At 46.5% G+C, this 23027-nt stretch overlaps 1 protein-coding gene across 1 annotated transcript in view; it reads left to right on the top strand.

Moving 5' to 3' along the window:
* Positions 1 to 22712, top strand: part of LOC139272584 (3-oxo-5-alpha-steroid 4-dehydrogenase 2-like) — a 77654-nt gene extending 54942 nt beyond the window's left edge. The window contains exons 3-5 of the mRNA XM_070888652.1: positions 7902 to 8003; positions 11829 to 11979; positions 22108 to 22712. Of these exons, the coding sequence (XP_070744753.1) occupies positions 7902 to 8003; positions 11829 to 11979; positions 22108 to 22174 (320 nt within the window). The 3' untranslated portion in view covers positions 22175 to 22712. The remainder of the gene's footprint in view (positions 1 to 7901; positions 8004 to 11828; positions 11980 to 22107) is intronic.
* Positions 22713 to 23027: the final 315 nt, after the last annotated feature.

The raw sequence follows: 23027 nt of genomic DNA, 5'->3' as shown, positions 1-23027 counted from the left end.
AGCGCGAGGCTATCAGAGATCTTCCTGCCTGGGACAGCGCAGGTCTGGTCCGGGTGAATCACCAGCTCAAGAGCAGACTTGACCCTGTTGGTTATTACCTTTGACAGGATCTTGTAGTCCACATTGAGCAGCGAAATATGCTGCCAGTTTTTGATTTCCTCCCGCTCCCCCTTCTGCTTGTAGATGAGGGTGATGATGCCTTTCCTCATCGATTCTGACATGCTGCTGGCCAGAAGCATACCCCCGTACACTTCCAGCAGGTCTGGGCCTATCCAGTCCCACAGAGCCGAATACAACTCGACCAGTAAGCCATCGCTTCCGGGAGTTTTATTCGTCTCGAAGGACCGGACGGCCTTTGTCAGCTCGTCCAGAGTTAGCGGGTGGTCCAGACACTCCCGCTCGCTGTCGTCTAAGACCTCCGAAATAGACGACAGGAAAGACTGGGAGGCCGCGCGGTCTGTGGGCTTGACGTCGTACAGCCCGGCATAGAAGGATTTGCTGATCCTCTGCATGTCAGGCTGCGAAGACATCACAGAACCCTCTTCTTCCTTTAGGCTGGTGATCACAGAGCTCCCCCGGTGTACCTTTTGGAAGAAGAAACGCGAACACGTCTCATCCTGCTCGACGGAGCGGACTCTGGAACGGAAGATGATCTTGGAGGACTCTGAGGCAAAGAGCGAGGCTTGCTGGCCCTTCACCTCTTGTAGTTCCTCCGCGACATTGACTGCAGCAGGAGCAAGTTTTGCGTACTCTTCTGGAGTTGGGACAATTCCCTCTGTCTCCCTCTCGCCTCCTGAACACCTTTGAGAATGAAGAACCTCTGGATGTTTGTCTTGATTGTTTCCCATAAGTGCATCGGGGAATCGCAGAGGGGTTTTACGATTCTCCAACCTTTGTAATCCCTCTTGAGTTCCTCAACGTTTTCTGGAGTCAACAGTTTCACGTTCAGCTCCCATATCCCCCTGCCAACTTTCTGGTTTTCCTGTGGGCGACAGTCGGCCAGTAGGAGGCAGTGGTCAGAGAAGAACACCAGCGTGACGTCGGTGGATCTGACCTTGAGCGTGTGGGACACAAACAGGAAGTCTATTCTGGAACGGACGGACCCGTCTGGTCTCGACCAGGTGTATTTGCACGATGCTCCGTCTGCAGGGTTGCTGAAGACGTCACACAGCTTGGCATCTTTTACCGCATCCATCAGGAGTTTGGACGTGGCGTCCAGTTTGCTGTCAGCTCTGCTGGATCGTCCAGCCGCATCGATGATGCAGTTGAAGTCACCGCCCAGAATGACCGGCCTGGACGTTGCCAGTAGCAGTTGGAGCTGCTGGAAGAGGGCCAGCCTCTCATTCTTGAGAGCTAGGGCATAAACATTAATTAACCTGAAAGGGGAATTTTTGTACATTACGTCTGCTACGAGGAGGCGGCCGCCCACCACCTCCTTAACTTCGGTGATGGTGAAGTGGCCTCCCCGCAGCAGAATGCCCAGGCTGGAAGACCGGCAGTCGTTGTCTCCTGACCATATGGATGGTCCATGGGCCTACCATCGTGACCACTGCCGGTAACTGCTGAAGTGCGGCAGACCGCACTCCTGCAAGAACAGCAGGTCCGCTTTGACCATGGCGAGGTACCCCAAGATGGAAACACATCGCGCAGTAGATTTTACGCTACGCACGTTAATAGTAGCAATTTTTAAATCCATTTTAAAGCTATTATTTACAGCTACAAACATTACACTTCAGAATAAGAGGACAAGTACTTTGATAGACTTGTACTGGAGGAGGCAAGACTGATATTGCGGGAGAAGGGGAGATATTAATATAGGTCACCAGCTTTTTGGATTGTTTGGCCCATGATATAATTCCTGCTTAGATGGTATTTTAAAACTCAAATAAGCAGCCAACCCATGTAATGGCAATTCTATAACACCAATCTTGCTCTCTCTCTCTCCTCCCCTTGTCTCCTATGAACAAAGGACAGATCCAGCTTCTGTACCCACCACACCTTTACTTATAAAATTCCAGTCTGCTCTGTGTACATTCAGCTGTTGTCAACCGCCCCCCCCCCCCCCCCCCCCCCATCTTTCTCTACCGAAGGTGCTGCCTATTCCTGATTAAACAGTTCACATAACGGCAGCCCGCTGGTGCTACCTCTCTGGAGCAGCTTTCCGCAGATACTGTCTGTTCGCCACGCTCGAGCACAGAGTGAGTGGGGCAAGGGAGTGAACCATCACACTTCGAAACATAAAGCTTGCTGATCTTTTGAGATATGTTTGGTCACTTCAAATATGGTTATTGCTAGCTTGTTTTAGAATCAGACTAGAAAGGATACACACTATTGTCTGGATGCAAACTATCACTTCAATTGTGGTACCTGTAGTTTTATGCAAATATTTTTAGACAACAAAGCAGGTAGAAACCACTAACACAAACTCATTGCTTTGCCTTGAAGTGTGCCAAATTTAGTTGGCGCTTAGTAATGTGTGCAGAAGAGTTTCCTGGAAGCTGTGCTTTGTTCTGCGCGGCCTATTTCTTTGACTGTGCGATCCCTTAAAATTTCTGAGCATGCGCGGCATTTGCAATGTAAATGCTGTTGAGCGGGCTATGGGGGACCTTTCCCATTACTGTGCAGCTTAGAGAGAATATTGGTCAGCGTATTGCTTTTTCTGGGAGGGGGAGGAGAAAATAAAGTCAAGAGTTTAAGAAACTATCATCCTCATAGGCTGTCCCTCGAACGAGGATGACTTGCTTCCACATGGGTTCACAGATAAGAACATACGAAATAGGAGCAGCAGTAGGCCGTATAGCCCCTCGAGTCTGCTCCGCCATTTAATAAGATTATGGCTGATCTGATCATGGACTCAGCAACCCTTTATCGTTTAAGAAACTGTCTATTTCTGTCTTAAATTTATTCAATGTCCCAGCTTCCACAGCTCTCTGAGGCAGTGAATTCCACAGATTAACAACCCTCTGAGAGAAGAAATTTTTCCTCATCCCTGTTTTAAATGGGCGGCCCCTTATTCTAAAATCATGCCCTCTAGTTCTAGTCTCCCCCATCAATGGAAACATCCTCTCTGCATCCACCTTGTCAAGCCCCCTCATAATCTTATAAGTTTCGATAAGATCACCTCTCATTCTTCTGAATTCCAATGACTCATTCTTCTGAATTCCAATGAGTAGAGGCCCAACCTACTCAATCTTTCGTCATAAGTCAACCCCCTCATCCCCGAAATCAAACTAGTGAACCTTCTCTGAACTTCCTCCAAAGCAAGTATATTCTTTCATAAGTATGGAAACCAAAACTGAACGAAGTATTCCAGGTGTGGTCTCACCAATACCTTATATAGCTGTAGCAAGACTTCCCTGCTTTTATACTCCATCCCCTTTGCAATAAAGGCCAAGATACCATTGGCCTTCCTGATCACTTGCTTTACCTGCAAACTATCCTTTTGTGTTTCATGCACAAGTAGCCCCAGGTCCCGCTGTACTGCAGCACTTTGCAATCTTTCTCCATTTAAATAATAACTTGCTCTTTGATTTTTTTCTGCCAAAGTGCATGACCTCACACTTTCCAACATTATACTCCATCTGCCAAATTTTTGCCCACTCACTTAGCCTGTTTATTTCCTTTTGCAGATTTTCTGTGTCCTCCCCACACATTGCTTTTCCTCCCATCTTTGTATCGTCAGCAAACTTGGCTACGTTACACTCAGTCCCTTCTTCCAAGTCGTTAATATAGATTGTAAATAGTTGGGGTCCCAGCACTGATCCCTGCGGCACCCCACTAGTTACTGATTGCCAACCAGAGAATGAACCATTTATCCCGACTCTCTGTTTTCTGTTAGTTAGCCAATCCTCTATCCATGCTAATATATTACCCCCAAGCCCGTGAACTTTTATCTTGTGCAGTAACCTTTTATGTGGCACCTTGTCAAATGCCTTCTGGAAATCCAAATACTCCATATCCACAGGTTCTCCATTATCCACAAAGGACATAGAAACATAGAAACATAGAAAATAGGTGCAGAAGTAGGCCATTCGGCCCTTCTAGCCTGCACCGCCATTCAATGAGTTCATGGCTGAACATTCAACTTCAGTACCCCATTCCTGCTTTCTCGCCATACCCCTTGATCCCCCTAGTAGTAAGGACCTCATCTAACTCCTTTTTGAATATATTTAGTGAATTGGCCTCAACAACTTTCTGTGGTAGAGAATTCCACAGGTTCACCACTCTCTGGGTGAAGAAGTTCCTCCGCATCTCGGTCCTAAATGGCTTACCCCTTATCCTTAGACTGTGACCCCTGGTTCTGGACTTCCCCAACCCAACCTGATATTCCAGTCCTGAACTCCAATTGAGGGGGTGGAAGATGCCTGTGCATGGATTTTTTTAACATGTGGTGACCGTTGCACTTCAGCCACCACACGGGCTTGACAGAACTAGGCCTTTATCCGGTGGCAAGGGTTAACCAGGACGACTGGAGACCTATTCTGCTGCACGGACCTAGTGCTCACACACATTGCAGTGTGGGTTGGCCTGTGCAGCCCCTGGGTCCTCGGCTCTTCTGGACCCCATACCCTCATTTGCCGCTCCTCCGTCACGATCTCTCACCGCTCCTCCGCTGTACCTGGGCCTCACCGACGTTCCTGCCCACAATCCAAATGGCGACCTGAGTTTTGATGACGTTGCCCACTTCGAAGCCGTCGCACACTTGTAGCAGCTCACGATGGAAGCTACAGTGGTATGCTCTTTTATCCTCCCAACCTGCGGTGGTGTCCAGGGGCCCGCGCCGCCCTGAAACTATGGACCCCCACGTTGGGCCCCACTTCCAGCATCTCTGAGGCTGGTATTCCTCTTTCTTCTTGGCTTACCTGCCCTTGAAGATCTGCCAAGCCTCTGAGCTTCCAGCCTAGGGGAGCCCTATCGTCTATTGCATTGCTTTGAAGCAGGTGGCACCTCTACCGGCCTCAAAACCCACAGGAATCCCTGACGAAAGGCATATCCGGGTCCTGTCCTATTTCCTGGCACTTCTGCTGGAGTAGTGGCGTAAATGGGCCACAACGGCTGTGGAGTTGTGGCCCTAGTAACAAAAGTTTCTGTTTGGATCTCCAGGCTCCACTCTACCATACCCGGATATTGGGTACATAAAATGTAGGGAGCAAGAGTGTGCTTATGGAACGGATATCGGTACGGTGAATGAGAAATGTGAGTGTGATGGGGAAAGGGTTATAACAGGAAATCCATTACCTCATTCAGTCACTCACCGAAAATAAGGATGTGCTTCCTTGGTATTTTTTAAAAACAGTCATTCACGCAAATTAATCTCCTTTACTTTTATAGGTTCTCCAGGTGCATGTGTCAAACACACACTCTCCAGTTCGTGGATTACAATGAGGAAATGGGCATTTTGCTTTTTTTATATTGGTGGGGGTGGGTGGGGGGGGAGGCGGGAAGGAATCTATTGACCACCATTTGCTAACAAGACATTTGAGGGTTTCTCGCTAAACAAACTGTATTGAAGATATGTGCCAAATAGTCATGGAGCATAAACTACACATATTTGGGGACTATTTAATTCAGTGTAACTATTTGTACAGCACTTTTTTGACAGATGTGCGTCTTTAACGCCTCGCCCCCGCCCCGCCACCCATGCCTGTACTACGGCACTTTGTAATCTTTCTTCATTTAAATAATAACTTGCTCTTTGATTTTCTCTGCCAAGGTGCATGATCTCACACTTTCCAACATTATACTCTGTTGTGTATCTGTAAAGCATGCACTCCCATGTTCCGCCACCAGGGAGCTCATCCCCTGAAGTCCCAAGGGATCCCTTGGGAGCATTGTATGTAAGCTGGCCCCTAAGGCCTGCTCCTCACTCTGGAGTGTCTTATTAAAGACTGAGGTCACTGTTACTTTAACCTTCCTGTGTGCAGTCTCATCTGTGCTAGGAACACAATATACTCCATCTGGCAAATTTTTGCCCACTCACTTAGCCTGTCTATGTCCTTTTGCAGATTTTTTGTGTCCTCCTCTTCCCCCCCCCCCCCCACACTTTCTGCTCCCCCCCACTCTCTTCTTCTTTGCCCCCATTCTCTTCCCCCCGCCACCTCCTACTTCTTCCACCCCCCCCCCCCCCACCCCACTCTTCTTCTTCCCCCCCCCGCCCCTCTTCTTCTTCCCCACTCTCTCCTTTCCACTAAATGACCTCTTGGAAAGGATCACATGACCGAGTTGATCCTTTTGTTTTTTTGTCACTGATGTTTCGGTCCTGTGAATGGGCTTGTTTTTCCCACCCACTAATTTTAGAGAGACAAAGTTTCCAAAATAGTATTGGAAAAGAAGCTATAGTGCAAGCCGTTCTGTGAAAAGTATCGAGGTTAACAGGAAAAGTTGGGAAGATTTGCTGAGTTTCTTTGAACAGACTTGTAAAGCTCACCACAGCTTTTACTAATGGATTATTCTCTCTCTCTCTCTCCCTCTGGGTTCAGAGACAGAAAATAACTATACAGTGCAAAGAGATCATGTATATTAAGCTAAAACTAGAAGACGACCAAAGTAGGAAGGCAGTGGGCAGTGACCGGCCATGGATGACTATCTCCTAGGGCAACTTCGGAGGAGACACTGAGGCCCTCCCCGGCCCCTCGCCCCCCCAGTTGAAACCGATGCTATCGCAGCCAGCCTACTAAAAGGAAGAGGTTATATGCTTTGTGTTCCTGTTTTAGAGGGAATGTGGGGCTAAAGGAGATTAGAGAGCAGGGGAGGGACAAGGCCTTTGAGGGATTTGTAAACAAGTGAGAATTTTGAAATTGAGGCATTGCTTAACCGGAAGCCAATGTAGGTCAGCGAGCACAGGGGTGATGGGTGAACAGGACTTGGTGCAAGTTAGGACACGGGCAGCCGAGTTTTGAATCACCTCTAGTTTACGTAGGGAAGAATGTGGGAGGCCAGCGTTGGAATAGTCAAGTCTAGAGGTGGTAAAGGCATGGATGAGGGTTTCAGAAGCGGATGAGCTGAGGCAAGGGCAGAGACGGGCGATGTTACGGAGATGGAAAATAGGCAGTCTCCATTATGCTGCAGATATATGGTTGAAAGCTCATTTCAGGGTCTAATATGGCGCCAAGGTTACGAACAGTAAGTTCGAGAGAGGGATGGAGTCAGTGACTAGGAAACGGAGTTTGTGACGGTGACCAAAAACAATGGCTCCAGCCTTCCCAATAATCAATGTGAGAGAATTGCTGTTCATCCAGAACTCATCCAAACCTCAGTTGAGGCTATCGTGATCATTTAAATTATGGCTATCTGGACTGGATGCCAATTATTTTAGATTCTGTCAATTGATGTAGGAAAAATGCTGATTGCAATTCTTCAACCTTGTGATATTAGTTGTTTTAGATGTTATAAATACAATTGTTAGTTATCACATCTGCCTGACTTCAACTCTGATTTACATGTAGTAGTGTTGCACTGCGTTCCAGTAGTGATCAGCATGTGTAACTTAATATAATTTTGACGGGGTTAGGAGAGCAGTTGGCATCTTGCCAATCTCGGATGTGAATGGTAAATCTTCAATCCAATCCTTGCGTGAATATGTGGTAAAAAGGGCAGGGAGTTGAAGATTCATCTGATGCCCTTGGATAAATCTGGGACCATCAACACTATTCACTTATTTTAGGCTCCCGACGCTCCCTTGAGAGGTCTGGGTGCGCCAAGGCCTGTAGTGCTGGACACAAATTGAACAAGGTAGAGGAGAAGACAAGGTAAATTAGATGATGCCATGCTGGGGTCTTAAAAGTTTATAGACTTTAGAAGTGAAGACTGATGCAGCAAAGTGGTGGACAGACCATTGTTCAGAGCTGAGTATGTTTTTCCCTACTGTGCTCAAAGAAATGAAGAATCTCTCTGTATTGCAGGGCTGATGCTATTCTTACTGGGGATGGCCTTCAATGTCCATAGTGATCATTTGTTGCGGATGTTGAGAGAACCTGGAGATGTAACTTACAAAATTCCTACAGGTAACTTTCCACCCTCCATTTTTTATCTTTCCTTCGACCAGTAATTGAGTCTTGCATTTAACATCCATCCACTGCGCACCCATCAATTGCATCTGTCTTTTCAACTCCTGTTCATATGCTAAATGTTAATGACTGGTCATTTAATAGGCTCATGTTTGTTTCCTAATTTCTTTTGTAGCCAACCTGAAATGCAGGTACTAGGAAAAGCACAGTATGTGCTATTACATTTTAGCTAAATTCCACCAGCAAATGCTGAGGAAGTACCAGAATTTATTGTAAAAATGCAGTTGGTACAGTTGTTGTGAATTAAATTGTCTTTTACTCCCATGTCAAATTCAAAGGTTCCCTCTTGCAGTCATGTAAAAGAAAATCACGAAGATTGCATTTCAGTTTCTCTGTACGGGTGATTTCTGATTTGGAAGCACTTGTCATTTTAATACGTGCGTGGTTAAATATTGGAAATGTGCTATTCTTTCATGGAGGTTGGATGAAATAACATTAATTGATCATGCTGGTGCTTCTTATGGATAAGTCTTGTAGATCTGTTCCATCAGCTGACTTGGTAAACCTTCAATATTACTCCTTGATTAACATCGGTAACTTTCTCTTCAGTGAAACCGCAAGTCCAGGCCCACATTGGCGCTACTGCCCCCTGACTTCAAATTTACTGAAACTTTAACCATATGAAGTTGCCATTTTCAAATCTCCCACTGATGAACAGGATCTTGTAGACCTTTTGCTCACTGAAAGAGTCTCCGTGCTAAATCCAGAAAGCTGGCAACTTGGTTTTTCATTCGTTCTGGGATGTAGGTGTCGCTGGCAAGGTCAGCATTTATTGCCCATCTCTAATTGCCCTTGAGAAAGTGAGCCACCTTCTTGAACTGCTGCAGTCCTTGTGGTTAAGGTACTCCCCCAGTGCTGTTCGGGAGTGAGTTCCAGGATTTTGACCCAGCGACGATGAAGGAATTGCAATGTACTTCCAAGTCAGGATGGTGCGTAACTTGGAAGGGAACTTGCAGGTGATGGTGCTTCCATGCGCCTGCTGTCCTTGTACTTCTAGGTTGTAGAAATCACGGGTTTTGGAGGTGCTGCCGAAGAAGCTGTGGCGAGTTGCTGCAATTCAACTAATAGATGGTACGCACTGCAGCCACGGTGTGTCAGTGGTGGAGGGAGTGAATGTTGAAGGTGGTGGATGGGGTGCCAATCAAGTAGGCTGCTTTGTCCTGGATGGTGTCAAGCTTCTTGAGTGTTGTTGGAGCTGCACTCATCCAGGCAAGTGGTGAGTATTCCATCACACTCCTGACTTGTGCCTCATAGATGGTGGAAAGGCTTTTGGCAGTCGGGAGGTGAGACACTAGCCGCAGAATAACCAGCCTCTGACCCGCTCTTGTTGCCATGGTATTTATGTGGCTGGTCCAATTACATTTGTGGTCAATGGTGACCCCCCCCCAGGATGTTGATGGTGGGGGATTCAGCGATAATAATGCCGTTGAATATCAAGGGGAGGTGGTTAGACTCTCGCTTGTTAGAGACGGTCATTGACTGGCACTTTTGTGGCGCGAATGTTATTTGCCAATTATCAGCCCAAGCCTGAATGTTGTCCAGTTCTTGCTGCATGTGGGCATGGACTGCTCCATTATCTGAGGAGTTGCAAATGGAACTGAACACTGTGCAGTCATCAGCAAACATCCCCACTTCTGACCTTATGATGGAGGGAAGGTCATTGATGATACAGCTGAAGATGGTTGGGCCGAGGAACCATCCCTGAGGAACTCCTGCTGCGATGTTCTGGGGCTGGGATGATTGACCTCCAACAACCACAACCATCTTCCTTTATGCTAGATGTGACTCCAGCCAGTGGAGAGTTTTCCCCGATTCCCATTGCCTTCAATTTGACTAGGGCTCCTTGATGCCACACTCAGTCAAATGCTGCCTTGATGTCAAGGACAGTCACTCTCACCTCACACCTGGATTTTTGTTCTTTTGTCCATGTTTGGACCAAGGCTGTAATGAGGTCTGAAGCTGAGTGGTCCTGGCAGAACCAAACTGAGCATCAGTGAGCAGGTTGTTGGTAAGTAAGTGCCGCTTGATAGCACTGTCGATGGCACTTTCCATCACTTTGCTGATTGAGAGTAGACTCATCATCATCATAGGCAGTCCCTCGAAATCGAGGAAGATGTGCTTCCACTCTAAAGCTGAGCTCTTGGATGACTGTACAGTCCAATACAGGAATTACAGTCTCGTCACAGATGGGACAGACAGTCGTTGAAGGAAAGGGTGAGTGGGACTGGTTTGCCGCACGCTCCTTCCGCTGCCTGCGCTTGTTTTCTGCACGCTCTCGACGACGAGACTCGAGATGCTCTGAGCCCTCCCGGATGCACTTCCTCCACTTAGGGCAGTCGTTGGCCAGGGACTCCCAGGTGTCGGTGGAGATGTTGCATTTTATCAAGGAGGCTTTGAGGGTGTCCTTGAAACGTTTCCTCTGCCCACCTTGGGCTCGCTTGCCGTGTAAGAGTTCCGAGTAGAGCGCTTGCTTAGAGAGTCTTGTGTCAGGCATGTGGACAATGTGGCCTGCCCAATGGAGCTGGTCGAGTGTGGTCATTGCTTCGATGCTGGGGATGTTGGCCTGATCCAGGACGCTAATGTTGGTGCGTTTGTCCTCCCAGGGGACTGATAGGGTGGTAATTGGCCAGATTGGATTTGTCCTGCAGTTTGTGGACAGGACATACCAGGCAGAATTCTACATTGTCGGGACCCAAATATTTTTATGTTTGGCTTAGCATAATGATTGTAGCATCTAACATTTTTAGAGGCTATCTCCTACAGTCTGCCAACTTTTGTTTTTATAAAGTGAGTATATTGTCTTTTCATGTCTGTTTTCTGGTTTGAATCTATCTGGCTCAGATTATAGACCGGTCTGTAAGGTGCCTACAGGAAGTTTGGACAGCCTCAATCCAATTCCTAGTACAAAATCTCCCGTCATTTGGCACTAAAATTGTACATTTTTAGGAAGTGTGAAAGCTTGTCGACTGTGGGAAGTGAAAAACCTTCACTGGTGCAGTAAAAGGTGCTCTTAAAATTGAGTTAAATTACACGTAATTTAATTACGGGTAACCAGCCCGTTTGTATAACATTCTGTTGCTATTTCTGGATTTAGCACGGAAACTCTGCTTAAATGAGCTAAAGATCTTCAAGTTTCATAGTTTTTCTTGATTTTAAGAACCTGGCCAAGAGAAATGTATTCAACACATTAATAGTGAGCCTTGGGTTTCACCACAATTTCTTCTGGTGGAGTTAAGGGAACTTGGCAGCTGCCCGGGAGCACCTCATGCTGATTTCTAAAATAGGATGTGAGGGAGGCAGACAAAGTGGAGCAAAAGAGAAAATGCTTTAGTTGTAATCAATCATCTTTTCTTTCAAACATCGAGACTGATGGTTTTCAATTTAGTCAGCCTAACTGTCTTTGCAGCTGTGACTCTGCCCAGCTTCAAAGTGAACCCAGACAATCAGCGGCGAATGGAGCAATGATAAATGCCTTGTTTGTGGCACCACTTTTTTATTTATTTGTATGTGTATATGTATGTATATTGAAATGAAAGTTAGCACTTTAAGCATCTCCCACCAGAGAAATTAAGTCAAACTTTTAAAAAATTTTTATTACTATGTATGATAACTAAGGCCTCTGACTCTTGTGACACTAATTGATTTGCACTATTCGCCATGTACTGTAAGATTCAATGACAGTAGAAATTAATAAGTAGTTACACTTCCTGTTTCTGCAATCCTAAACTGCTGAAACCTTCCTGGCAATTCTGTTTTTTTCAGGAGGATTATTTGAATATATCTCCGTAGCAAACTACTTTGGTGAGATCGTGGAGTGGTTTGGTTTTTCCATAGCAACATGGACCTTCCCAGCCTTTGCTTTTGCCATTTTCACAGCCCTTTGTTTAGGAACACGTGCTTTGCATCATCACAGGTAATTTTGAGAAGCTAAATCGCAACTTTTCTCTTCCGTTTCTTAATTATGTGCATTAATGGGCCTCCTTCGGCGCTGTGCTATTCATTGATTCTAAATGTTCTCTAACTCAAGGTGAAATTGCATTTCGGCTATTTTTTTTAACAAAGTCTTGATCAATATATTGAGGCAGATCTTGCACGTGGGGCTATTTGATTTCATGGCCGTGTGTATATGGCAGACTGGTGGGGAGAATTGCCTGAGGATTAGCCCATCCTTTTAAAGTTGTGGTCTCGGTTGGGGTCACTCGTTGCTTCCCGCCTAATTTATCTGTATTTGCTGTGCCCAGGTGATCTAATAGCACCAGGATCCGGAACAGAAAATAAGCTCCATCAAATTTTGTAGTATATTTGTTAAGAAATCACTACATGCCGTATTTTTGTGATTGGTTTAATGTACAGTACTGTAATAAACAGTGACTGGCTTATCCAAACATTGTTACGCACGTGCAGATTTTAAATGTTTCCAGTCTTGCAACAGGTGAAGCTTGAATCTAAAATAGTCCATCTTTGCTTTCCTTCTATCAATTATTCATTTATTTGCTGTGTATGGCGTGCTGAGGCACATTTGGCCATTTGACACGATTTACCATTGCCACTGGTTCACTTGAGCCCAGTTTGTACATGGTATCATTGTTCTCCTCCTCACTTACTTTTACTGAATGGGCTGGGCTGTACTGTAAATTTTAGACAATTCCTCCAGTTAGAAACGATGTTGCTTTACAGATTTTCTGATGCATACGAGCAAGCTTTTCTTGCCACTTGTGTGCTGAAATGTGCCAGGAACGGTGTATTTTTCTTCCTGCCTGAACACTTTTCTCCTTTTTGAAGTAAAAGTTGGTAATCTCATTTGTGTTTTGAAAACCTCCTCTGGACAAAAATCTGCAACTATGCAAGGAGCTTGGCATGCCTCCAATCTTCAGAATTTTCCAACATGACTGAATTGGCCTCACCACTGATTAAAATGAAATGCCGCTTCTTGAATTTGTGGAGTTCGTAGAAATTCAGCTGCCCGATTTTTTTCGGACGCTAAGCAGCCTCCCAACCCTCCAATATGGCGGGTAGAAAGTGCACGCTCGTTATGAGCTGGAGGTGTGCCACTTGCCATATTCAGAAAGGCCAGAAGATCGCCGATGAACTGTTTGTTTCGCTCTGCGGCTCGATGGAAATGAGGCCCAATATCAGTGGCGCCTCGGGCCCCACCATTCAGACGTGGGAATTGAATGCTTGCCATCCCTGAATTTATCGGCCATTGTCTTCAGAAAACCCAAAGTGATGAGTAAACGGTCTTGCCTTTTTCCATGAGTGTAACAGCGCTGAGTTGTATGCTTTGTTTTAGTAAATCACAGATGCTGCTTCCTTTGTGGAACTTGGCAGTTCTCCATTGGGTTGCTTCAGCTTAGCTTGAGTTTTCTTAATGTGGTGGCGTTTTGGATCTGCCTGTTCGTTGTTTGGCACCACCAGTGTACTTCTGAGCAATGTCACATTCTTTTCTGAATAGGTACAAACCACTCCCAATAGTGGCTAACTTGGCAGTTTTCTCTTTCTTTTGCTTTGCCATTCTCTCCACTCACTGCAGTTTTAAAACTAAATTTAAATTTAGTCTGAGATTGTATGACCAGTTACGCACTAGTTAATCGATGGGAAATTTCAATATGCTTTTGTGTGTAGTGTGTGCTACTGAAATGCTTTTGACCCTCAAAGTGGCCAAGTGATTTATTTTTGAATAAATCGATGGTGGGGGGGAAAAAGTGAGATAAATGTGCTCATTTTAACTTCTTAACCAACAGTAATGTTACCACATGGAAATGCAGAAAGCGCTATTCATAAGAAATAGGAGCAGGAGAAGGCCATACCGCCCCTGCTCCGCCATTTAATACGATCATGGCTGATCCGATCATGGACTCGGGTCCACTTCCTTGCCTGGACCCCATAACCCCTTATTCCCTTATCGATTCAGAAATTGTCTATCTCTGACTTAAATTTATTCAATGACCCAGCTTTCACAGCTCTCTGAGGCAGCGAATTTTACAGATTTACAATCCTCAGAGAAGAAATTCCTCCTCATCTCAGTTTTAAATGGGCTGCCCCTTAGCTCTAGCCTCCCCTATCAGTGGAAACATCCTCTCTGCATCCACCTTGTCAAGCCCCCTCATAATCGTATACTCAAGGGATCTCCTAAAATTGTTTTTTGCCTATTTCCACTGATAAAGTCACGTGTTTTTCCAGCTTGGTGGATCATGCACAAGTACCCCCCGGTCCCGCTGTACTGCAGCACTTTGCAATTTTTCTCCATTTAAATAATAATTTGCTCTTTGATTTTTTTTCTGCCAAAGTGCATAACCTCACATTTTCCAACATTATACTCCATCTGCCAAATTTTTGCCCACTCACTTAGCCTGTCTGTGTCCTTTTGAAGATTTTGTGTCCTCCCCACACATTACTTTTCCTCCCATCTTTGTATCGTCAGCAAACTTGGCCTCGTTTACACTCGGTCCCTTCTTCCAAGTCATTAATATAGATTATAAATAGTTGGGGCCCCAGCACTGATCCCTGCGGCACCCCACTAGTTACTGATTGCCAACCCGAGAATGAACCATTTATCCCGACTCTCTGTTTTCTGCCAATCCTCTGTCTATGCTAATATATTACCCCCAAGCCCGTGAACTTTTATCTTGTGCAGTAACCTTTTATGTGGCACTTTTTCAAATGCCTTCTGGAAGTCCAAATACACCACATCCATTGATTCTCCCTTATCCATCCTGCTCGTTACATCCTCAAAGAACTCCAGCAAATTTGTCCTCATGATTTCCCTTTCATAAAACAATGCTGACTCTGCTTGATTGAATTATGCTTTTCCAAATGTCCCGCTACTGCTTCCTTAATAATGGACTCCAGAATTTTCCCAACTACAGATGTTAGGCTAACTGGTCTATAGTTTCCTGCTTTTTTGTCTACCTCCTTTTTAAATAGGGGTGTTACATTTGTGGTTTTTCAATCCGCTGGGACCGCCCCAAAATCCAGGGAATTTTGGTGCTTTTAGGACCCCAGGATGCAGGCCATCAGGTCCATGGGACTTGTCCACCTTTATTTCTGTTTCTCTATATCCTCTATTTCTATGGCCACTTTCTTAAGTACTCTGGGATGCAGACTATCAGGCCCCGGGGATTTATCGGCCTTCAATCCCATCAATTTCCCAAACACAATTTCCTGCTTTATAAGGATATCCTTCAGTTCCTCCTTCTCACAAGACCCTCCGTCCCCTAGTATTTCCGGAAAGTTATTTGTGTCTTCCTTCGTGAAAACAGAACCAAAGCATTTGTTTAACTGGTCCGCCATTGCTTTGTTCCCCGTTATAAATTCACCTGATTCTGACTGCAAGGGACCTACATTTGTTTTCACTAATCTTTTTCTCTTCACATATCTATAGAAGCTTTTGCAGTCAGTTTTTATGTTCCTGGCAAGCTTCCTCCCATACTCTATTTCCCCTTCCTAATTAAACCCTTTGTCCTCCTCTTCTGTATTATAAAATTCTCCCAGTTCTCAGGTTGGCTGCTTTTTCTGGCCAATTTATATGCCTCTTCGTTGGATTTAACACTATCCTTAATTTCCCTTGTTAGCCACAGTTGAGCCACGGTAACGGGTGACCCCTCGCTCTCAAAAGCATCCATTACAAGGAGGAAGTCTGCAGGTTGTGCCATTTCCATCCCGGTGGTGGGCAGTGGTAGCCGACTGAGGATATCCGCACAGTTCTCAGTGCCTGGTCTGTGGCAGATTACATAGTCATACGCAGATAACGTTGGTGCCCATCTTTGGATGCAGGACGAAACATTGGTGTTAATACCTTTGCTTTCTGAGAACAAGGAAATGAGCGGCTTGTGGTCGGTTTCGAGCTCAAACCGGAGCCCAAATAGGTATTGGTGCATTTTCTTAACCCCGTATCCGCATGCTAATGTTTCTTTCGCAACCATACTGTCAGCTCTTTCAGCCTTAGATAAGCTTCTGGACGCATATGCAGTTTGTCTGACCCATTGGCTTGCTGTAACACAACCGACCCAGTACGAAGATGCATCACAAGCTAGTACTAAACGTTTACACGGATCATACAATACAAGTAACTTGTTAGAGCATAGCAGGTTTCTGGCCTTGTTCAATGCTGTCTCTTGAGATTTACTCCAACCCCAGTCGTCACCCTTGTGTAGCAATAAATGCAATGGTTCCAGCAAAGTGCTCAACCTCGGTAGAAAGTTACCAAAATAGTTGAGTCCCAGGAATGAACGCAGCTCCGTCACATTCTGTGGTCTGGGTGCATTCTTGATGGCCTCCGTCTTGGAGTCCGTGAGTCTGATGCCGTCCGCCACAATCTTTCTCCCCAGAAATTCGACCTCTGGCACCAGGAAAACACACTTGGAGCATTTCAACCTGAGTCCCACTCTGTCCAGTCGCTTTAGAACTTCTTTCAAGTTGTGCAAGTATTCGGTGGTGTTGCAGCCAGTGATCAAGATGTTGTCCTGGAACAACACGGTGCATGGAACCGATTTCAGCAGTCTCTCCATGTTCCTCTGGAAGATGTCCACCGCCGAGCGAATCTCAAAGGAGCATCTGTGGTATGTGAACAGTCCTCTGTGTCTGTTGATGCCCGTCAATTTTTTCGAAGGTTCAGCCAGCTCCTGTGTCATGTAAGCAGAGGTTAGATCCAGCTTGGTGAACGACTTCCTCCTCCCCCCCCCCCGCTAGTGTTGCAAACAGGTTGTCCTGGTACTTTTTTGGGCAGCGGGTACTGGTCCTGTATTGAGACTCGGTTGATCGTTGGCTTGTAGTCCCCGCAGATTCTGACCGTGCCATCGCTTTTCAACACAGGAACAATTGGACTGGCCCACTCATTGAACTCGACTGGCGATATGATCCCCTCTTGTTGAAGTCTGTCCAGCTCGATCTCGACTTTCTCTCGCATCATGTATGGAACCGCTCGGGCCTTGTGATGAACAGGTCGTGCATTAGGGACTAGATGGATCTGCACTTTGGCGCCTGTGAAGTTGCCGATGCCTGGCTCGAATAACGACAGGAATTTGTTTAGCACTTGGGCGCACGAGGAGTCATCCTCGGAAGACAATGCTTTGATGTTGTTCCAGTTCCATCGGATCATTCCTAGCCAGCTTCTGCCACACAGCATTGGGGCCATCGCCTGGTACAATCCATAGTGGTAAATCATGTACAGCTCCATCGTACGATACTTTCACTGCCGTATTGCCAATGACTGGTATGAGCTCTATGGTGTAAGTGCGCAGCTTGGTGTGGATCGGGCTTAGTTTTGGTATTTGTGCCTTGTTGCCCCACAGTTTCTCAAAAGCCTTCGGGCTCATAATTGACTGACTCGCCCCCTTGTCCAATTCCATGGAAACTGGAATGCCGTTTAATTTGACTTTTAACATTATCGGAGGGCTTTTGGTGGTGAAGGTGCGTACCCCATACACTTCCTCTTCAGCCTCGGGTTGAGTTACCTCTCTTACTCATTCAGCGTGATCCGCACCAGATCGGTCATCTTCGTCGACTCTGCCACGTGGTGAGTCGCAGTCCGTCTGCATATTCTCTGGAGGAGCCCCATTGTTCCACAGCACTTGCACATGTAGTACTTGAATCGACATTGATGGGCTCGATGATTACCCCCGCAGCGCCAACACGGTGCTAATGGATTCGCATTCACGCCCACGGTGGACTCTGAGTCATCCTAAGTCTGGCCTCTGCAGGCGTGTAGGCCCTGCCATGTACATAAAAGCCTGGACTATCGTGATGGCCTTGCTCAGATCTAGGGGTTTGGCAGACAGCAGTTTGCGAAGAATGACCTCGTGGCCAATTCCAAGCATGAAAAAGTCCCACAACACTTCCCCGAAAAATCCAGCAAATACGCATGGTCCCGCAAGGCGTCTTAGGTCGGCGACATAGCTCGCCACATGCTGGCCCTCGGAGCAGTGGTGTGTATAAAAGCGATACCTGGCCATCAAGATGCTCTCCTTCGGCTTGAGGTGTTCCCGAACCAGCGTGCACAACTCTTCATATGTCTTCTCCGTTGGTTTCATCGGTGCTAGCAGATTTTTGATGAGTCCATATATCGTGGACCCGCAAATGGTGAGGAGAATCGCCCTGCGGCTTGATCGCGGTTTCTTCCTTTTCCAGCTCATTGGCCACGAAATACTGGTCAAGATGCTCAACGGAGGCTTCCTCAACAAATAGAAACACAGAAACATAGAAGATAGGTGCAGGAGTAGGCCATTCGGCCCTTTAAGCCTGCACCGCCATTCAATGAGTTCATGGCTGAACATGCAACTTCAGTACCCCATTCCTGCTTTCTCGCCATACCCCTTGATCCCCCGAGTAGTAAGGACTACATCTAACTCCTTTTTGAATATATTTAGTGAATTGGCCTCAACAACTTTCTGTGGTAGAGAATTCCACAGGTTCACCACTCTCTGGGTGAAGAAGTTTCTCATCATCTCGGTCCTAAATGGCTTACTCCTTATCCTTAGATTGTGACTCCTGGTTCTGGACTTCCCCAACATTGGGAACATTCTTCCTGCATCTAACCTGTCTAAACCCGTCAGAATTTTAAACATTTCTATGAGATCCCCTCTCATTCTTCTGAACTCCAGTGAATACAAGCCCAGTTGATCCAGTCTTTCTTGATATGTCAGTCCCGCCATCCCGGGAATCAATCTGGTGAACCTCAATAGCAAGAATGTCCTTTCTCAAGTTAGGAGACTAAAACTGTACACAATACTCCAGGTGTGGCCTCACCAAGGCCCTGTACAACTGTAGCAACACCTCCCTGCACCTGTTCTCAAATCCCCTCGCTATGAAGGCCAACATGCCATTTGCCTCAAGAATACTGCATGAAAGTTCGTGATCTGTTACTCGTCGCCAATTGTTACGTTTAGAATAACTCCACAAGACTGTATATCTTAAGCTCAAACTGTTGTGACGGTCTCTTTATTGTAACTCCAGAGTGAGGAGGCAGCATGGTAGACTGCCTTTTGTACCTACTTGCCCAGGGTGTGCAGGTGACCCTTGGATCTCCCACAGGTGTGTCCCCTGGTGGCAAGTCTTACATATTGGTAATGTTTACATACCTAACAGTTTTGCTTCCTCATTTCATGATGTTAGCTGTGGCTCAGTGGGTTGCACCCTTGCCTGAGTCAGAAGGTTGTGGGTGCAAGCACAGGGAGTGGTTTTTGGAAGGGTATAACAATGGGGAGGGAGTGAGAAGATAACATCTCCTGTATCAGCTGTGATTCAGTTGTTACCACTCATCTCCTGAGTCAGAGGTGAGCAGAAAATCCAGGCTGACACACCAGCGCAGTAATGAGGGAGTACTGCACTGCTGGAGGTACCATCTTTCGGATGAGAAATTAAACCGAGGCTTTGTCTGCTCTCTCGGGTGGACCTAAAAGATCCCATGGCATTATTTTGAAGAAGAGCAGGGAGTTCTCCCCAGTGTCCTGGTCAATATTTATTCCTCAACTAACACCACTAAAAACAGATTATCTGTTCATTATTTGTGGAAGCACGTTGTGTGCAAATTGGCAGCCGTACTTCCTACATTCAGCAGCATCATCATCATAGGCAGTCCCTCAGAGTCGAAGATGACTTGCTTCCACTCAAAGTGAGTTCTCAGGTGACTGAGGAGTCCAATGCGGGACCTACAGTCTCTGTCACAGGTGGGGCAGACAGTGGTTGAAGGAAAGGGTGGTCGGGGAGTCTGGGTTGACGCACACTCCTTCGGCTGTTTACGCTTGTTTTCTGCGTGTTCTTGGCGATGAGAGTCGAGGTGCTCAGCGCCCTCCCGGATGCTCTTCCTCCACTTTGGGCGGTCTTGGGCCAGGGATTCCCAGGAGTCGGTGGGGATGTTTCACTTTATCAAAGAGGCTTGAGGGTGTCCATGAAACATTTTCTCTGCCCACCAGGGCTCGCTTGCCGTGTTGAAGCTCCGCATAGAGCACTTGCTTTGGGAGTCTCATGTCAGGCATGCGGACGATGTGGCCCGCCCAATGGAGCTGATCAATGCTTCAATGCTGGGGATGTTGGCCTGAGCAAGAACATTGACACGGGTGCCTGTCCTGCCAATGGATTTGCAAGATCTTACGGAGGCAGCACTGGTGGTACTTCTTCAGCGCTTTGAGGTGTCTGCTGTATATGGTCCATGTCTCTGAAGTATATAGGAGGGCAGGTATCACTACAGCCCTGTAGACCATAAGCTTGGTGCCAGATTTCAGGTCCTGGTCTTCGAACACTCTCTTCGTCAGGCGACTGAAGGCGGTGTTGGACCTCGTCGTCAATGACCACTCTTGCCGACAGTAGGCTCCTGAGGTATGGGAAATGGTCCGCGTTGTCGAGGACCGCGCCATGGATTTTGATGACTGGGGGGCAGTGCTGTGTGGTGGGGTCAGGTTGGTAGAGGACCTTTGTCTTACGGATGTTTAGTGTAAGGCCCATGCTCTCGTACGCCTCGGTGAAAGTGTTGACAATGGCTTGGAGTTTGGCCTCCGAGTGCGCGCAGGCGCAAGCGTCATTTTCATACTGTAATTCAATGACAGAGGATGGGACGACCTTGGATCTGACCTGGAGGTGGCGGAGGTTGAACAGATTCCCATCTGTTCTATAGTTTAGCTCCACTCCGGCGGAGAGCTTGCTACGGGTAAGATGTAACATTGCAGCAAGGAAGATTGAAAAGAGCGTTGGTGCGATGACTCAGCTCTGCTTGACCCCGGTCCGGACGTGAATTGGGTCTGTGGTGGATCCATTGGTCAGAATCACGGCTTGCATGTTATCATGGAGCAGATGGAGGATGGTGACAAACCTTTGAGGGCAGCCGAAATGGAGGACGCTCCATAATCCCTCACGGTTGACCGTGTCAAAGGCCTTTGTGAGGTCAAAGAAAGCCATGTACAAGAGTTGGTGCTGTTCCCTGCATTTCTCTTGTAGTTGTCACGTGATGGTGATCATGTCCGTTGTGCCCCTTAGTGGACAGAATCCGCATTGAGACTCTGGGAGCTCTTCAGCCCAGGAAGAAGGCGATTGCGGAGGATTATTGCAATGATTTTCCCTGTGGCCGACCTGTAGTTACCGCAGTTGGACTTGTCCTCCTTTTTGAAGATGGTCACACTTATGGCTTCCATGAGATCGCCTGGCATGCTCTCCTCCTTCCAGATAAGAGAAATGGGGTTATGCATTCATGTCAAAAGTACTTCTTCGCTATGCTTTAATGCTTCGGCGGGAATTCCATCTGCTCTTGTTGCCTTGTTATTCTTCAGCTGCCGGGTGTTTTTTTGTACCTCGTGCCAGGCTGGGGTTGTGCTGAAACGATGGCATTCTGCGGGATGGAGTCGAGGACACTCGCATCGATGACAGAGTCTCGGTTAAGGAGATCTTCAAAATGCTCCTTCCAATGGCCTCTCTGTCCTTGATGAAGACCTCACCATTCTTGGCCAGTGGGGTAGGGCCTTGGGTGCTTGGGTCGTGAGTGGTCTTCACTGCACTGAAGAATCCACGCACGTCGTTGTTGTCGGCTAACTGCTGGATCTCTAGTGCTTTCTCCACCCACCATCTGTTTTTTAGGTTGCCTTTTTTTGTTGGACCTCGGTCTTCAGCCGTCTGTAGAGCTGCTTTCTTGCTCTCGTGTTTGGTTGCTGTTTTAAGTTCAGGAATGCCTTGCGCTTGTGGCTACATTATAGCTGTGACTATACTTCAAAAGTATTTTATTGACTGTAAAGTGCTTTGGGGCATCCTAAGGTGTTGTATAAATGCAAGTTGTTCTTTTTGTTCTCTTAATAAAATTCATGTGACCAGTATGACCATTTTGCCTCTTGTGAACATCTTTGGATTTAAAAGCAAAAGACTGAATTCAAAATGAATTAAGTGTACACAGCACAGGTCTTGCAGTATTGAAATAACTATTTGCAGCTTGCATCATTTCAACAGTGGTTTCAAATTGTGTTCTATATTTTCGAGAAGGAAACGGTATCAATGCATTCATTGTGAAGGTTTACTGGACAACTGTGTTTTTCTTTCATTTCTATTTGTTTTCTTGTTTTTCCAGGTTTTATCTGGAGATGTTCCAGGACTACCCAAAATCTAGGAAGGCTTTAATTCCTTTTTTACTTTGAAATAATAATTGAAAGCTTTTACTTTGATTCATCGCATTTGTCAATGTTGAAATATTGGGCCCAAGTTTCCACATGATTCGCGCCTGATTTTTAGGAGCAACTGGTGGAGAACGGACTATTTTAGAAATCGCAATTCTCCACATTTTTTTTTCTGCAGTTCTAGTCAGGTAGAACAGTTCTAGTTTAGAACAGAATTTTTTCTTCAAAAGGGGGCGTGTCCGGCCACTGACGCCTGATTTGAAAGTTTCCACAGTGAAAATGTACTCCAAACTAAAGTAGAATGGCGCCAGTGAAGATTTTTGTAGAACTGAAAAAACCTGTTCTACACATTAAAAAATCAGGCGCAGGTTACAGATTAGGCGTCCAGAATGATGTGGGGGGTGGAAGGGAACTCATTAAATTCGACAATAAATCCTTATTTATACTTCTACAAATATTATACAAATAAATCCAACCTGAATAAACATTTATAAGCCACGAAAAGATTAAATACACCATCTTCCTACCTGTGTGAAAGTGCTTCAGCCAGGGAGAATTCTGCAGCCGTTCGTGCCGCTGAGCGGGAGGGGGAGAGAGAGGGAGGGGGGGAGGGAGAGAGAGAGGGGAGGGAGGGAGAGAGAGAGAGGGGAGGGAGGAAGGGAGGGAGGGAGAGGGAGAGAGAGAGAGGGGAGGGAGGGAGGGAGGGAGGGAGAGGGAGAGAGAGAGAGAGAGGGGAGAGAGAGGGAGGGAGAGAGAGAGAGGGGAGGGAGAGAGAGAGAGGGGAGGGAGGGAGAGTGAGAGAGAGGGGAGGGAGGGAGAGTGAGAGAGGAGGGAGGGAGAGTGAGAGAGAGGGGAGGGAGGGAGAGTGAGAGAG

This window comes from Pristiophorus japonicus, chromosome 9 (assembly GCF_044704955.1).
Source record: "Pristiophorus japonicus isolate sPriJap1 chromosome 9, sPriJap1.hap1, whole genome shotgun sequence".
Lineage (NCBI taxonomy): Eukaryota > Metazoa > Chordata > Chondrichthyes > Pristiophoridae > Pristiophorus > Pristiophorus japonicus.
The sequence above is the reverse complement of the archived record's forward strand: the minus strand, read 5'-3'. Positions and strand labels throughout refer to the sequence as shown.